The 17,361-nt window shown below is 39.6% G+C and overlaps 1 protein-coding gene across 1 annotated transcript in view; it reads right to left on the reverse strand.

Annotated features, from left to right (window-relative positions):
• HTRA1 (HtrA serine peptidase 1) overlaps positions 1-16,983 on the reverse strand; it is an 85,401-nt gene extending 68,418 nt beyond the window's left edge. Inside the window, exon 1 of the mRNA XM_007478862.3 lies at positions 15,883-16,983. Coding sequence (XP_007478924.2) covers positions 15,883-16,372 — 490 coding nt within the window. The 5' untranslated portion in view covers positions 16,373-16,983. The remainder of the gene's footprint in view (positions 1-15,882) is intronic.
• Between the last annotated feature and the right edge of the window lie 378 nt (positions 16,984-17,361).

A 17,361-nucleotide genomic window follows, 5' to 3' on the forward strand; every position in this document is an offset into this window, starting at 1 on the left:
GTAGATGTGAGAACTGAGGGGAGGGAACTTAGATGGTTTCCTTAAAGATAGTGGGGTCTGCAGACAGAAGGAGGAGAGTTTTTTGCTCTGAGGAGGTTTTGCTCTGAAGGAGTCTGAGAGGAGAGAGGTCCTGGAGGGAGAGCTCCTGGAGAGGTCTTGAAGGAGGCTGTGGAAGGAGAACTCAGGAGGAGTCAGGAGGAGAATTCTCTGGAACATTTCTTGAAAGGAGGCTCTCTTGAAGGTGGAGCCTGAGGTTGGCATGAGAAGCCTTACCTAGAGAGATCTTGGGTGAGTGATAAAACCAACTGACTGATTTATTCATTCTTATTCCTTTCTTACTTTCTCTCTTTTTCTATTGATTAATCAGTGTATTATAAATTAAATTTCTCTATAAAACCCAGTTGGCTTGGGCATATTCATAAATTGGGAATATATTCCCTAGCGACCATCTTATATTTATATAAAACCAAGACACAGTAGAAAACATATTTCAGCGGTCATAATTGTTATATATTTCCCTTGCTTCCAAAACATTTTAATTATCACAAGATAAAATGCAAGGGAATCTAATCATATTGCAATCATTATCAAAATATACATTTTTTTTAAAAACCCAGACCTCCAGGTTTAGGATCCCTGATCTAGTTCCTATCTCAAAAGATCATGAAAGACTTGTCAAGTGTTTTACTTTATAAGATAGCTTATCTATCAAAAAAGAAAAGGAGATTAGCTATGTGTGACTACCTGATGCTTGATGCTGACTTTTTTATGATTACTACTTCCTTTTCTAGATATCCATTAATCATCCCTTTCACAGCATATTCTAGAACTCAAGCAGCAATCTAATTCAAGTTAATGGTTTTACAGTTGCCAAGTATTACATATATGTCTGTATATACTATCTGATTTATCTTCATAATGGCTTTGTAAGACAAAAGCAATGCAGTGCATGTATTTTTAATCCACTCTGCTGATAAGAAACCCAACATTTATCATGTGAAAGTGGTTTTTGGAAAGTCATATAGCAATAGGCAAGTTTGAGACCAGAACTCCTAGGACTTTGGACTCCAGATTCACTGTTCTTTCCATTACACCATGAACAGGAAGTGGGACATCTTTTTCCTCAATTTATTCATTTAACAGAGATTCACTAAACAAAGTGGCACAGTAAAAAAAAAAAATCCAGGAAGTACTGGACTAGGGAGTCCAAAAGAAATGATTCTTGTCCCAACTTGTGCTACTTCCTGGCTTTTTGACCTTGCTTTACTTGCCTGACCGTCAGGTCTCTCAACTGTGAAATGTGAAGGCTCAACTAGCTGATTTCTCTGGCTCCTCTCAGTTTGACCATTCTGAAATTCTCAGGACCTTCTCACCTAATTCACCCTGTTTTCATTTGCAGAAAAATTAAGCTCTGAGTGATAGGACTTCCTCACAGTTCTCACATGCTAGTTCATTCAACATAAACATTTATTAGTTGCCTAATACCCAAGGCATGGTTATCCCTCTTAGCTTTGTCCATCTGCAAGTTTTATAAGCATGTGATGCATGCCTTTAACCAATTCAATAATAAAAATTTTAAACATTACAGAATCAAGCACATGTCCCTGGGGCATTCATTAGCAATGTACAAGGAGGTCTCAGATTTCCTAATTCAAAGCTCATTCGGCTTCCCACTAAACCAAAATGTCTTCCAAGTTCAGGAATCTTCTTAGGTCAATAAGGTCAAAGGTCAAAGAATAGGTCAAAGAAATGCCTGTCTGGTCACTGTGGGACTAAGGCTTGAGCTATAGAGAATAAAAAGGAATAAAGAAAAAACAAGCAAATTGGAGAAAACAAAAAGGAGAAGAGATATCGGGAATGGAAAAAAAAAGTTAGGGATATGTAAAGGGACAAATAGACCTCCTGGATACAAACCAGGAAAGCAGAGGTTAGTTGGCTATGGGGAAGTTAGGGTACACATGAACAACAGGAACAGTGGTTAGAATGCTAACTTAAACCTGACACTGGTCCCTTTTATAAGATAACTGTGCAGCTGGTAGAGAGAGGCAATGGGACATATTCAGTGAGAGCAAAGATGATGTTTACAAAAAAGAAAAGCCTGTTTTGTGGGATTTCGTGCTTAGATACAAGAATTATTGTGAGAAGCCAAGGGAGAAAAGGCCAGAACATATGGGGGAAGGGGAGGGAGGAAAGGATGATGAACCAGGAAAGTTACATTTAAAATGAGCTATTTGGGAAGACATGAATGCTCAGATGCACATAGAACCTGTTGTTTAGCCTAGAACTCCTCCTCCAATGAGCTTTGACCACCCTCTCTCCCTGTGGGTCATATCTCAGGAAACAGAGTCTGGGACTCAAAGAAAAAATAAATTTAAATTTGTCACTAGAAATAATGAGGTGTGACGTAGGGATAATATTGTCTTCTGTGCAAAAACTACTACTCTGGGAAGGGGGCTGGGGGGTGGGATTGTCTACTGTGTTACAGAAATAATGAGCCAATGGACACAGCCTACAAAATTCATTCTGCCTCACTTTCAGATAGAGTGACTATTCTGTCTGCCTCACAATGTAAATTCCAAGGAAACTGGTCAAAACATCTGGCCCCAAGTCTAGGACAGGAAAAAAAACAAAACAGAAAACAGAAGCAAGACTCACACATACCAGGAAACCAACCCCCATCCTAATCAGTGCTGCAACTGCAAATTCTATGTTAATTGAATGTGGGTAGAGTGGGGAGAAGATGGAGAAGATGGAGAAAATGCGGGCCTCTGGACCATCCTGCAATGTTCCAAGTAGGACATGAGCTGGAGAATTCCAAAGATGTGGGCCAAGCCCCAAAAGAGCCCATCTCTCCTTGTGATATGGGCTACAAATCCAAGGATGTAAAGGATGAAGAGGGGAAAATACTTTTCAGGACAAGGCTATGTCTTGCCTGTAAGAGGCGCTTTATACATGTCTCTGAAGAACAAGCTCTCTCAGCCAGAGGCCTTTAGACCACAGATCTTCAAAATTAAGGTGAAGATAACCATTCTGGTCTAGTCCTCTTTATGGTCCACTTTGGTCAAGAAGGAATTAATGATACGGTTTTTGTTTTTGTTTGTTTTTTTTTCTTAAATTCCTGCATAATAGCTTGAACAGGGGAGAAAAGTGAGAAAAATGGTCTCTATTTCCAGTAGAGCAAGCTATCTTCTTTCTGATCATGTCTCATAGACAGCTCAGTGATGTTAGGATAATTTTAGTGTTTTGACATAAATCTAAATGATTGGTTGCCAGGGAAAATTCCCAAATAATAAAATACCTGAGTCAGCTGGGAATTATGGAGATTTTAATTAATATGGAGAGAAAGAATTAAGCAAGAGACAGAGACAGAGAGTAGTTAAAGGCCTTGGCCAAAGTGGCCTCCCTAAGCCTAAGGGAAAGGGAGTCAGTCTTATCATTCACCAGGAGACCATCTCCAAGCTGGGTTCCAGTCCTCCACTGAACTCAATCTCCTGAACTGAGTTCAGAATAATCTTTTTAACTGACTTTTAGCCTTCTTTTAAAGAGAATTTTCTCTTATTTCACCTCCCCTAAATTTTTATGTCTACCAATCACAGTAGATGCTTTTTTCCAGGACTGCCCATTCTTAGTTCTTACCACTCTTAAGTTCTCACCTTCTCTGGTTAGATTATATCTTCTGAGTACTTCACACTTCTTTGTGTGTGTGAGTTTTCACAAAGCTTTCACAAAAAGCTTGCCTTTTGTGAGTTACTTGGCCTTTTTATGATTAATTTAACCAAGGTACTTAACACCTTTTTGTATTAGAACTAAAAAAAGACTTTGCTTAAGTTTCTACTTCACTATAAGGTAAGTTAAGTACCTTCATTGTTCAATCAGGAGTTTACAACTTTATCTTCCCCTAAATATGTCTAATTAGGGTGGAGTAATTTCCAAGTTCACAGTGAGCTCTGTTGGGGAAATGTTCCATGTGCCAGACTATAGAACTGAATTACAAATTCCTATATTATTTACTTGGTGAAAGAATATACTTCATTCAGAGACTCTGACCAAACCTTACACAAAGATTGTAAGGCAAATGAAATAAACTGAGGGAAAGAGGACCTAAAAAGTTCAACTGGACAGATGGAATGAAACTCAGAATATTAACTAGTAGTAACTTGGGCAGACAGATGGCAAATCTCTATAGACCAGTTACTGGTATTGGAGTCACAGGTTGGTTCTATTATTCAGTCCCCTTATCTTTCAATGACAAAAAGGGAATGCTTTTCTCTCAATCCTTCCCTCCTTGACACAGAACCCATTTAGGCTGTTTGATCACTCCCAAGGCTTGGATGAGAGTGGCCTGCCTCACCCCCATTTGACAAACTGACATAAACTATGGAGCTCCTGGGTCTTGCCACTCACCCCACTGCAGCACTCTATACCTAAAAACAAGTGATATTATTGTAGAACTTAACTTTAAATGGCCAGTCCATGGTTTCAAAAGAGCTTGCAAAGAGACTATATTTGACCCTGTGAGGTCAGTAGAGTAGGTGCCATTATCCCCATGTCACGGAGAAAAAAACTGAAACTAAGAAATAATCACCCATAGTCACACAGACTTAGATAGAATCAGAGCCAAGAGAAAAAATGAAATTCAGGACTCAGGTCCTCCTTCAATATCATTTTCCTCATTAAGGTGATGCGAAGTGTTGGACAATGAGTGATGCTTTTTAATGTTTTTGTTAACTTTGTTAATATTTTTTTTTTCAGTTTTCACATCGTCTACCTATACAACTTCTTTTCAAAAATCTCCACCAAAAACCAAACATGATGTACCTATTATTATCTTTAGGGAAACAGCTGAAAGCTCAGTTCACAAAAACACTATCAACTTTCCCCTTGATAAGCATCTGGCTCAGTTCCTGACCTTCCCAGATTTCTCAGCTAAGCAGTCTTCCTGCTCCGGCTACTCCTTGTTAGGCTGCTCTGCCAAAATCATTCAGTCTCCCTCTGGAATTCTCTTTCCTTAGGCAAAATGGCCCAGAGTGAGATGCCTGAAACTCCAGAGACATCAATTTCTTAAGAGGATTGAATGAAGTAAGGATCAGTAATTCTGGGGAAGGAATAAGGATTCTGGATCAAGTCAAAGGGAAGGAAGTAGGGAGAGCTGGGTGTTGTGAAAAGAGGAAGGGAAAGAATGAAAACAAAGTGATGTTAGAAATGCCAAGACCTAACATCAAGCCTTACACATTCATAGAAGGATCATAGGCTTCTGAACTGGCTAATCCAAAAGTTCTTAATTTGGGGATCTGTGGATAGGTTGCAAGGGTCCAGGAACTTTCATGAGGAATAAATTATGTCTTTATTTTAATATTATTGGTGTCCTTTTTAATCCTACATATTTTATTTTATGCATTTAAAAAGTATATGGGCACAGATTTCCCAGATACAAAGGGATCCAAAAACCCCAAAACATTTAGAACCTTGTTCTGATTCAAACATGAATATTACAAATGAGGAAGCTGAGGCTATAAATCTAAAGGAAATTGCTAAAGGTCACCAAGATAATCAAAGATAAAGCCAGGCCTCAGAGTGCAACTGAGGAATGGTGGGGAACCAGAGTTACAGGTAGAAGGAGAATGATTGACTGATAAGACATTCTTGGAGCAAAGAAAAAGATTTAGAAAGGAAGAAGGTGAGGTTTTGGGGGGCAGGGAAATGAAACAGGAAGTTAGCAAAAGGCATGAAGATGCAAAATAATTTCTGGCTCAAGTAATCAGCTCAGAAACAATTAAAACCAAGGAGGTGCAGTGGAAGCAATCTTCTTAGTCTAAAAGGGGTCAGAAGGAGTGGGTTCCTGTCCCTGCTCTTCCACTACAGAGAAAAGAAGGAAATAAGCATTTATACAGCACCTATTATGTTCCAAGAGCTCAATGGTTAAGAGCACTTGGCCTGGAGAGAGGAAGACTTGAGTTCAAATCCAGCCCAAGACACTTCTTAGCTGTTTGACTCTGGGCAAGTCACATAACTTCTGATTGCTCAACAAAAAAATCCACTGGAGAAGAAAATGGTAAACCATTCCAATATCGTTGCCAAGAAAACTCCAGGGATAGCAATGAGCCATGAAGTCACAAGGAGTCAGACATGATTCAACAAGAACAAGAACAACTATGTTCCAGGCACTGTGCTAAGGGCTTTATAAATATTATCATTTGATCATCACAATGAGCCTGCAAGGTAGGTACCAGTTTTAACCTCATTTTTAGTTGAGGAAACTGAGGCAAACAGAGATTAAGTGACTTGCCTAGAGTCATACAAAATTACACTCAAATGTCTAGTATGGTCATAGACAAAGTTGTTTCCTCTTTCTGGGCATTAATTTCCAAATATATAAAGTAGATTGCTTTAGAAAATGTTGAAGGTCTCATTCATCTCTAACATTCTATAATTTAACAAATTATAAGAATAGTTATTTTTACTCTCTGATACATAATTCCCATTTCTCCAAAATGGTCTCATTTTTAATGCTACATTCATTTACTTCCTTGTAAGAACCAATTATTTAAGAAAAAAATCGTATCAACATAAGAGTTCAAAAATACCTTTCAGGGAACCTGATGGAAAACTACTTTATTAAATATTAGTTATTATTATTAAATAAATATTATTTATTCATTGCACTATATTCTTCCATTAAATTTAGTAAATATTCATCCTGAACAAGCTTATGCCTGCATTGAGGTGACAGAGCCATTCATGGGACTTAAGTTCTCAACCTGGCTCTACCATTGACTAGTTCTGTGTGGCCTAGGGCAAGTCACCCTCTCTGGGACTCAACTTTCCCAAGTGTAAAAAGGAGCAGTGGAAGTAAATGATCTTAAGACTTCCAGCTCAAATATTCTCTGATTCTGTTCAAACCCCACCATGCTCCCAAAGCATAATTCAGTTAGATTTTTTCCTTCTATAGATTGTCATATTATATTTTGTCTTTCAAAAGTAAAAAACAACCACTAACTGGAAAGACTTGTAAGCTGGAGAAGATGATTTAATAACTGAGTAAAGAGCGACTTTTATTCGATAGCAGTTTAAGATTGCTTTCTTATTGGTCAGCATGGCTTTCAGTGGCTTAAGAGGTTGGCCATTTTGTCCCAGATAAAGACTGATGAGGTTATAAAAAAACTTGAAACATTTCACTCACTTTATTATGTTCATTATAATTCTTGTGCTGATTATTCTCCTCCAGCATAACACTGTAATTATGGTTCACTGACATTTTTTTGAGCTTAGAACTTTTTTTGTGGGGGGGGGCAGAGTTAGCCCCATAAACTGATAGTTTTTTATGAGTATTTCAGGTCAAGGAAGTTTTTAAAAGCCACTTCAGCTATTTTTTTCTTTTCTTTTTTTTTTTCCTTTTAAAGGCTACATGGAAAATCATAACTAACTAGGCAAACAGCTTCAGGGACTTTGAGGTTGGAACTTCCAAAATGATGTCTATGATGTTCTTCCTTGTGCTTACAAGTTTGTGGCTTTGGCTCTCCTTATTCTCAGCCAAGAGATTATTGTCAAATGAAAGAACTTTTCACTGAATCACATATCTTTAGCATCAAGAAGGGACCTTGGAGATTATCTTGTCCAAACCTCTCATTCTAACCAAACTGACTTCCTCAAAGTCATCTAGGATAAAACTGGTTCCCAGATCTCCCAGCACCTTAACTCCTACAACACTCTACTTGGTAGATGTTATGAACTTGAATTATGAATCAATGAATTATTAACTGTTTTTTGAGGAAAGGGATTGATCATGTCTCTTTTTTGAGGACCTAGGTTAATTCTAGTCTTACTTTTGTTCATGTTGACCATCTATGAAAGAGATAACTTAAGGACAAACTGACAAAGCAAATAAAGCTGTCAAGGAGGGGCAGTAAGGTTACTCAATGGACAGAGAGCCAGGCCTGGAGATTGGAAGGTCCTGGGTTCAAATATGACCTCAGACACTTCCTAACTGTGTGACCCTGGGAAAAATCACTTAATCCCAACTGTCTAGTCCTTACCAGTCTTCTACCTTAGGATCAATACTTCTGATTCCAAGACAGAAGAAAATGGTGTTTGTTTTTTTTTAAAGAACTATCAAGAATTGTTAAACTTTATGCTGTCAAGAAAAAAAAATTCCTAGGACACAAAGACATGTCAGTAACAAGAAAAAATTCATAATTTAACATTCACTTCTTGGTAGGTGTCTCAATAGGGCACCACATATAAGGACCATCTTACTGCCACACTTTGCCATAGGGAATTTACTACTGGGGAGATGTGACAGAATAAGGATCTTCTCTTCAGGGTTCCCTTTCTGCCAAGAAATGGTGAATGTTACTGCCTTCTCCTGTAGTCTCCAGATGGCAGTCATTTTCTAGTTAGATCAAAATTGGCAGGAATTTCTGTGAGCATCACCTCCCCTCCCCCACTGAGAATTGATTAGCCATTTAAGATACTGGCAGCTTACCAAAAGCTCTCCAATTTACATGGAGCAAAGATGACTCAGTTCTTGGAGGACACTGGAAAAATGAAGCCCACATCAGATCTCCTCCCATGCAATAAGCCCCATAACAAAATTGAAAAGGGAGTTTATCGTAAACAGATCGTTGCTCTCTCTGAAGAACCTTATTGCACAACAAGCAGAAAGGGTTCCCCACGTTTGAAAAATGATGTCCAAAATCTTCTGATCAAGACACACTGGTTAGTCTTGGTTAGAATGTAGGCTCCTCATAGGCATAGGCAGTCAGGTAGTTCAGCAAATACAGTGTTAGATTTGGAATTGGAAAACTCTGAGGTCATATCCTGCCTCAGACACATACTAGCCATGTGACCTTGGCCTCAATTATCTTATCTATAAAATGGGGATAATAATGACACCCACTTCAGAGAGTCATTGTGAGGATCAAATAGATCATATTTGTAAAAGTGCTTTGCAAATGTTAAATCACTATAAAAATGCTAGCAATTATTAGTGTTATTATTAGTCCTTTAGAGTAGAGATTATTTCACTTTTTGCATTTGTCTTCCCAGAACCTACCATAGTACCTAGCATGATAGTAGGTGATTAATAAATGCTGGTTGAATGACTGATTATTAAATTTGGAAACTACCAGCAATTCCAGTAGTAAATCCAACACCACCAGGGAATCATGATTATAATTTCATGTTAATTTCTGTGTTCTCTAGACCATAGGGTCTGTTCTGTATCCTCTGCCTTTGAGTAAACCTCTTATTCAATGTAAAAGAAAAAAAAACAAAGAAATGAAGGGGAAAGATTTCCAAACACCAGGTTTGGAGGGATTATTAATAACGGATTATTTTTCTTTCTTAAAAAAAAACAAAACTGTGTTCTATAACCAATTAAAGGTACCTTAAATTGACAAGGTGGCCCTGTCTGTTGCCAAAGGCTGCTTTGGTCATCTGCCTTACCTAATCCATATGATAGATTTTAAAATTCCAAAGCTGTCTGTCTTTAAGGAGGACCAAGGGAGAAAGGGGGCCATTCTTTGAGAAATAATTTCAATAACTCCAGTATTTCATAAGCCCTCATCTTTCAGACTTCAGTTCCATCCCAGCAACTCCTATAGGGAAAAATAATCTTCACCTTGCTAATTACCAAGAAAGGAACTGCAAAAAGGGTTTTGGAGAAACTGGGTCACTGGGGAAAATAGTTTCTGGGTTAGAAAGAGCATAATTCATTGCTCAAAGGAGATCTCCCTTTCATTCATCCTCCTACTCTGTTTAGTTAGAATCCAGACTCTCAGAATCATATAGCATTCCAGATGGAATAATCCATAGGTAATGTTTAATCCATCTAAATCCATTTCATAGCTAAGTAAAACTGTGACCACTCATCAAGATGAAATGACTTGTCCAAAACCATGTAGCCTAGAAAGTGGCAAAAATGATTTAGAACTCATGTTTTCTGACTTAAATTCCAATGTTCTTTCTGCTATAGCATTCTTCTCCCCATATTTACAATAATCCTAAGTACCCAGATTTCTTAGAGTCCCAGTGCCAAGAAAATATACTATGCTTTTAATGAGGCTTTGCAAGTAGAACATCCTCTAATGAGACCATGTGTCCAGATTTTTGTTTTGGAAAATATGGTCACCATAACCCATGGAACATAAGGGAGCCTTTGATCAAAAAATTACCTTGCCATCAGAGAATCTTTTAAAACATAATAAGGCAGAAAATGAGTCATATCCACTCAAAGTTGAATATCTTTTCAACCATCAAAAACAATAAAATATAGAGATCGGGGCTGGACTTGTGATTTCATTAGTATAAAGTATTTCTGAACTAGAAAACTCCCTCTTTCCAATGCCTGCTGAAATCTTCTCTGCAAGTTATGTAGTCTTAACACAGAAAGGTTGACTTGCTCATGATTATACACCTACTATGTGGTCTTCCTGATATTAAGGATCATTCTTTATAGATTAAATCACGCCACTCTCTAAAACATAAATACATAATTTGTATAAGATAGTATTCATAATATATGGCATATATTATATATAATAATATTATACATATAAAATATATACATTTCTATTTTATTATATTATTTGAATTTGTTGTTGTTCATTCATGTCTAACTTTTTTGGAGTTTCTTAGCAAAGATACTAGAGTGGTTTGCCACTTCCTTCTCCAGCCCATTTGACAGAAGAGGAAACTGAGGTGAAGAGAGTTAAGTGACTTGCCTAAAATCACAAAGCTAATAAATATATGAGGCTTGTTTTAAACTCAGGACTTCCAGAGTCCAGGCCTGATATTCTATCCACTATGCCACCTAGTTGTCTGAATTGGGGAAGAGAAAAAATTAATTCAGTCCTTAACACAGAAGAATCATGGTATAATGGACCAAATATTGGATATAATTAGTAAACCATTTTAGTAGGGTTCAAATTTTGGCTTTGCTCCTCATAATTTACATGATATATGCAATTCTGAGTTATCTAATCTCTGATTCTTCATATGTACCTCATTTAGATTTTTTTCAGAAGTAAAGCATTAGATTTACATTATTTCTATTATATTGAAAGTTATATTGTACAACCTACTCTTCATTCAGCATTCTTGCTTGTTATTTAACTGTCCTCAAAGAAATCCTAAACACTACCAGTTACATGTCATGTTAAAAAACAACAAAGAAACAACTAAACATTGGCATCAAAGATATTTATTCATTTGAAATATAAACTCATGGAAAATTAACTTACCAAATTGGAAGCGCAGAGGTGTTTAGGATCACACAAATCTGAAAAGAAATAAAAAACTAGCCCACAATTCCTGGCTCTCCTGCTACTTCTGACCACAATTAGCTCATGATGCTTTATAATTGCTTACTGAATACATAGTTATTTTGAGCATTGGTGTAGCTATTTCAAAAGCAACAAAGTAGATGTCACTTGATATTTTTTCAAGCCCATTACTAATTTATAAAACTCTAATACAGAGTGAGAGTAACTGAAAAGAAGATCCATTAAGGTATATGGATGAGGACAATTTATTTTCCCAAAGGTCAATGCTTCTACTTTTCACCCAAATACTCTAAACCATATCACTGCTCTTGCCAATGAATTATATACCTAGAAACTAAACAGAATCCTTTCCTCTGAAACACTCACCATGTATCCTGGGAGGTTCCAGTATAGTTAGAGTATCTCAGAATCTCCTCATTCTATTTTTTTCTCTTCTTTTTCACTCTATTATCTCTCACATCTAGATTCATAATCCCCTTCTTTCCTCCCTTCTTTTTGAGTCATTTTAGGGGAATATACTCTAGAAAAAATTCAGGGCAGCCTTTTATATACTCTCTCTTCAAGAATAAACCATAACTTGTCCCTAGAAAGGAACACAAGAAAGACCAGCTTCATTTTGATCATCAACAGCTGGGACTGTGCTTATCATTTTCTTTTTCCTCTTGCTTTTTGGTTTTTCTTTATATCCCTAGCACTGTGCACAGTGCCTGGCATGAAGAAGGCACTTCTGCATGCATGCTGCTCTTAGAAGTATGTAGAAATTCTCTGGGTTTTACAAAATGCTGCCTCCTCATCTTCTATAACCAGGAGAACAGACTCATTCAATGAACATTTAAGAATAGCAATGATCTTTCACTCAAGCCCTCCTGTGATGCCTCTTTGTGGAAAGGAGGTGACCCTGAACGTTCCTGAAGGCAATGCCAGCAGGGAACAAGTTCTCACAACCCTTACCAAGCTAGGGAGATTGAATTAGCTAAGTTCAATTAAGTCAATTATCATTTATTAAATGCTAACTATGTACCAGACACTGTGCTAAGTGCTGGGGACATAAGGAAAGGTGAAAGACAGTCCCTGCTCTCAAGGAACTCGAAGTCTAATGGGGGAGGCAGCATGCCAACAACTACCTACAAACAAGATGGAAACAATAAATTGGAAATAATAGGGGAGGCACTAGCAGTAAGAGGGATTGGTGGCAGAGAGGCAGCTAGGTGACTCAGTAGATAAAGAGCCAGGCCTAGAGACAGGAGGTCTTGGGTTCAGATCTGATTTCAAACACTTTCTAGTTATGTGGCCCTGAGCAAGTAACTTAACCCTGCTGGCCTCAGTGTTATCATCTGTAAAATGAGCAAGAGAAGAAAATGGCAAACTATTCCAGTATCTTTTTGGCAAGAAAACCCCAAATGGGGTCAGGAAAAGCCAGATATAACTAAACAACAAGACCGAGAATACTGAAATCAATAAAATCAAAAAATCTCCCTGAATTACTAAAATGTAGGTATTATCATAATAATAGCTAACATTAATATGGCATTTTGTGGTGACAACATCCTTGAGAGTCCATATCTCATTTGGTCCTCACAACCCTATGAGGAAGATAGGGGGATTTTTATTCCCCACTTTAATTGTTAAGAAAAATGCTAGGAAAGGTTAGGTAAACTACCCCCGGAATTACATGGTGAATACACAGCAGGGCTGGGGAAAAAACCTCAGCCCTCTGATTCTAAGTTTCATCCCCCTTCCACCAAAATCATCTTGCTGTCTCTATTAAATGACTAAGAAAACATACCATGCCAGGCCCTGCAGAAGATATTACCTCCAACAAACTGCAGGAACCTTGACAAATTCCTCTTTGCCTCATAGGGAGGATCAAACAAATGCCAAAATGTATGTCTAGTGTTTCGCCAACCTTCAAGCACTACATGAATGCTAGTCATCATTATCGTTTTTCTTGGCATATTCTTACTTGATAACCAGTCCCAGCTCGAATGGGAGGTTTGACCATACTGGAGAAGCCATAGTCTCTTCCTTACCTTGCCAATTAACAGGATATACCTACCTGCCTGCCTATACAAGACATAAGACATGTCCATGCCTTTGGGGAACTTACAGTCTAGACAACAACCAACTACTTGGGGCTTCCAGTCTTTTTGATTCTTTCTCACTTCTCCAGCCTCTTTGTTAACAGCTCTTTTCCCAAGCTGCAGGCAGACAGGGCCACCAGTGCTTGTTTAAGATAATTAGGTAACCAAGTGGCCACTTTCTGCTTTCCAAGTGTTAATAACTTTGTGAATTCCAAAGCTTGTTAAGTGAATACTCCCAGCTGAGGATAAATTAGAAATAGCTTGACTGCTGTTGCTACCTTGAGACTTTTAAGGCCCTGGCGAAGTTCAAATACAAACAGTAAGAGTTGGCTTGCTCTCTAAAAATATATTTTTAAAAACTGTTGCCTCACACTCAGACTATTACAATTTCCTTCAGTCTGGTCACAGGTCCCATCAAGCCACACCCACCCCTATCCCTGCTGCTAAGTACTTTCTCAGATTAATCCTAAACATCACTTTTATTCTGTCACTCCCCAGCTCAAGAAGCTTTGATAACCCCTGCTGCCTACAGGATTAGGTCCAATATCTTTACTTGGCCAGGAATTCAAGGCCATCATCAATTCAAACTCTACAGACCTTTCCAGATTCAGATCTTGTCTACTCACTGCTTTCTGCTCAGCCAAACTAGTCTGCTCTCTGTTTCTGGTCTACAAACATCTTTTGTGCTTTCCCACTTACAGTTCTTTGTCTATGGTATTCCCCTCCTCTGGAAAGTCCTTCCTTTTTCTCTTCCTTTTTAGTTCAACTAAAATCTTCCCCTAAAATAGATTTGTGGTGCTAGAAGAAACTTAAGAGATTGTCTTATAGCACTAGAGAAATTACAAATTAAGAAACTGGGGCTCAAAACTAAGAATTGAATTCTAGTCTCCAGATTCCAAATCCAGCATCCTTAAAACTGTAATCTACAGTCTCCTGGTCCATCCCCCCACATCTCTCTCCATCATCTAAACTTTTGTATTTAATTTCTGTATCACAGTCTTTTTTATCATACAGTTTACCATGTAAGTTGATTGGTTTTCTTTTATGAATCCATCTTAGCTCCCCAAGAAAGTAAGCTCCCTGAGGGAAGGAACTAGTTTATATTTATTTATAAAGTGATTAAATAGGTCCAAAAACCCATTCCCAAGATGATTTCTCAGGTTTGTCATATTGTTAAGTATTTATGTTCCTAAAAAGAAAATTTGGATAAAATCCTTTTCTTTTTTATTTCCCACCACCACTACCCCCCTTTCTGTTAGTACAAGAAAATCTGGCTCTGGGTGACAGCAGGAAGGTCTTTGCCAAACTGTATTCAAACTGGCAGCTTTTATTCATTTAGAAACATCTGGTTTCAGAGGACGACTTACCAATTCTATGTTGCTTGTGATTCCCCCCCCCCAGGATTTCTTACACCTTCCATTCCCCCCCCAATAAGAAACACTTCATATTAATGACCCACCTGGAAATATAAACTCTTTCTCTTCTCAAATTCCTTTCTTACCCCTCCTTTAAAAAAAAAACAAAACTCATGTCTCTTCTCCAAGTTTGCTGTTTCAAATTACTTTTAAAATGAAACAGAAGACAAGAAGTTAAATCCATCCCTTCTTCCTAAGTAATTCTCTATACATCAGCTATTCCAAACCAGAATTCCTTATCCAAATGGGCAGTTTATTTTTCCTTTTCTTTTTTTGAGCACATGGTGAGAAGCACTTAAAAACAGTCAAGTGCACCGGTGGTAATTCTGTGAAACTATCACAACTATTAAATTGGTGTCCCCTTTAAAATGAGTTCACCTATGGAGAGGAGCATTTTGAATGAAACCATGGGAATTATAATTGTTCTTTTGGCCTCCACATTCCTCCATGAGCCTACCCCATTGACATTTCATTCTTCATTATCCCTTACCAAGCTGATGACACAGAGGTTGGTAAAGTCTGCCAAGGCACCAATTCAAAAGTTAACACTTCTGCTCCCTTTAAAAAAGAGAGAGTGTGATTAAGAGCATCACAGTGGGAGTTGGGAGTAAATCTTTGGATCCTAGTATTGGCTTTACCACTTAATTGTAAGTCTGGACAAGTCATATGAATTCTGAATCTCATCTGAAAAATATAAATTCACCTTCCAGCATACCCCCTCCCAAAGCTTTTGTCAGATGAGATAATAGATAGGAAGGGCCTCAGAAAACTGTAAAGTGCTATGCAAATGTAAGTTGTTAATAATAAAGGACTAGAAGGAGTCTTGGATTTGGAGTTGGAGAACCAGAGTTTGAATCTAACTTGATATTTGTGGTACCTTTATACCAAGTCATATTGTGAGCCTCAGTTTCCTTATTTTTAAAGACAGAAAACTGAGCTAGATACCTAAAATCCTAATAAGTGCCCCAAAGGCTATGGTTCTATAAAAGGGTCACTAACGTCCCAACAGGGGACTCACACATCTAGTTACCACTTCAGAGGGCAACAAGAAGGCAAGTCTCCACACACATACACCCACTTCCTCACCAGCCGACATGCGCTCACCTTGGCCACAGGCGCCGCGTTGGATGACGATGACTGGAGGCTGTCCGAGTTTCTCGGAACGCCGGCTCGCTGCCTTCAGCTGGCACAGGTTTCCGTAAGTCTTGGCGTCGCTACCGCACACCGGCTCGCTACTGGCACAGACGCACAACCCGGCCTGGGCGCGCCTCCTTACTGTGGCCGAAGCTGCTACCCCGAAAGGCACCACGCACTGGAGCCCCTCACCGCACGGGCTCTCGCCTCCAGCGCCCCCACCGCACGCCTCTCCCTCCTTGGCGCCGCACACCTGGCAGCAGCCACAAGCGTCCGGAACGTTGCCGCCTTCACAGTTGTCCGGCGGTGGGGCGCAGCGCTCGCGGTCGCAGCGTTCAGGGCAGCCCACGGGGCTAGCCTCATAGCGGCTCCTGGAGAGCTGGGAGGCGCCAGGCACGGGAGAGAGCAGCAGCAGGAGGAGGAAGGGCAGCAGCGCGGCCCCTAAACCGCGGACAGGCATGGTCAGCCTGAAGGGGGAAGATGCGCTGTGCTGCAGATAACGAGATGTGACGAGGAGAAGCGGCTGGTCCAGGACACAGAACGGGTATTTGAGAGGCGCCCCGGGGTTTGGGCTGGCTGGGAGGCAAGGCTTCGGGAATTTAGCGATTCCCTAGTCTCCAAGAGAGAAGAGAGGCCCCTGCAGAGAGCAGAGCTGTTTGCGCCAAGCGCGCTGGGGAGGAGGTAAGGAAGACTAGTTGTGGAGAGGACAAGACTTCAAATCGCTCCGAATAGGGGCAGCGTTTGCTTTTTAAACCAACTGAAAAGAGAAGGGGGGAAGAATCTCGTGTGTATATCTGCGTGAGCCGGCCCGAGCTCATTGGCTTCTGTGGGCGGTGACGATTAGGATTTGGGAAGGGCATCAGAGGCTGAAGCCTAAAGCGCTGTTGGCCAGGGGGCCGGCCAGATTCTTGGCTCAGCTGAGGACCGCCCGGCGCCCGCAGGCGGGGGAAGGGATGGAGGGGGAAGGAAGAGGAGGGACTGAGAGAAAGGGAGAGCCAGGCGAAGGGATGCCAGGCGGGTCTGAGCAAGGGAAGACTGGCAGGGCTCAATCAGAGTGAGATGCTATGGGAGAACCCTGAGAGAATGGAGTGGGGGTTGGGATGGGAGGTTGAGAGAGGGAAGGGCACAAGTAAGGAGGCTAAAAAGTAAAAAGTATTACAAACTGAAAATGGATTTTATTTTTGCAAGCTCCGTTCCAATTCACCTTTCTAGAATTCTCCCCGTTCTATTCTCTCCATGACTCAGGCTCACAAAAAATTAAATACTTTTCTCGGCAAAGAAGAACGTGAGAGGGTCAGAAGGGTGGAGCAAGTAGCTAAAGGAGAAAAGTTCTCACAGCAGTTCTCAGTTATAAGCACATACACAGCATTGAGCTCTGCTTGTGTGACCAGCTATATGATCAGTCTTGTAGTATCAGTGTAATCAGTCAGTATGAATGCTTTGCCTAGA

This window comes from Monodelphis domestica, chromosome 1, assembly GCF_027887165.1.
Source record: "Monodelphis domestica isolate mMonDom1 chromosome 1, mMonDom1.pri, whole genome shotgun sequence".
NCBI classification, from domain to species: domain Eukaryota; kingdom Metazoa; phylum Chordata; class Mammalia; order Didelphimorphia; family Didelphidae; genus Monodelphis; species Monodelphis domestica.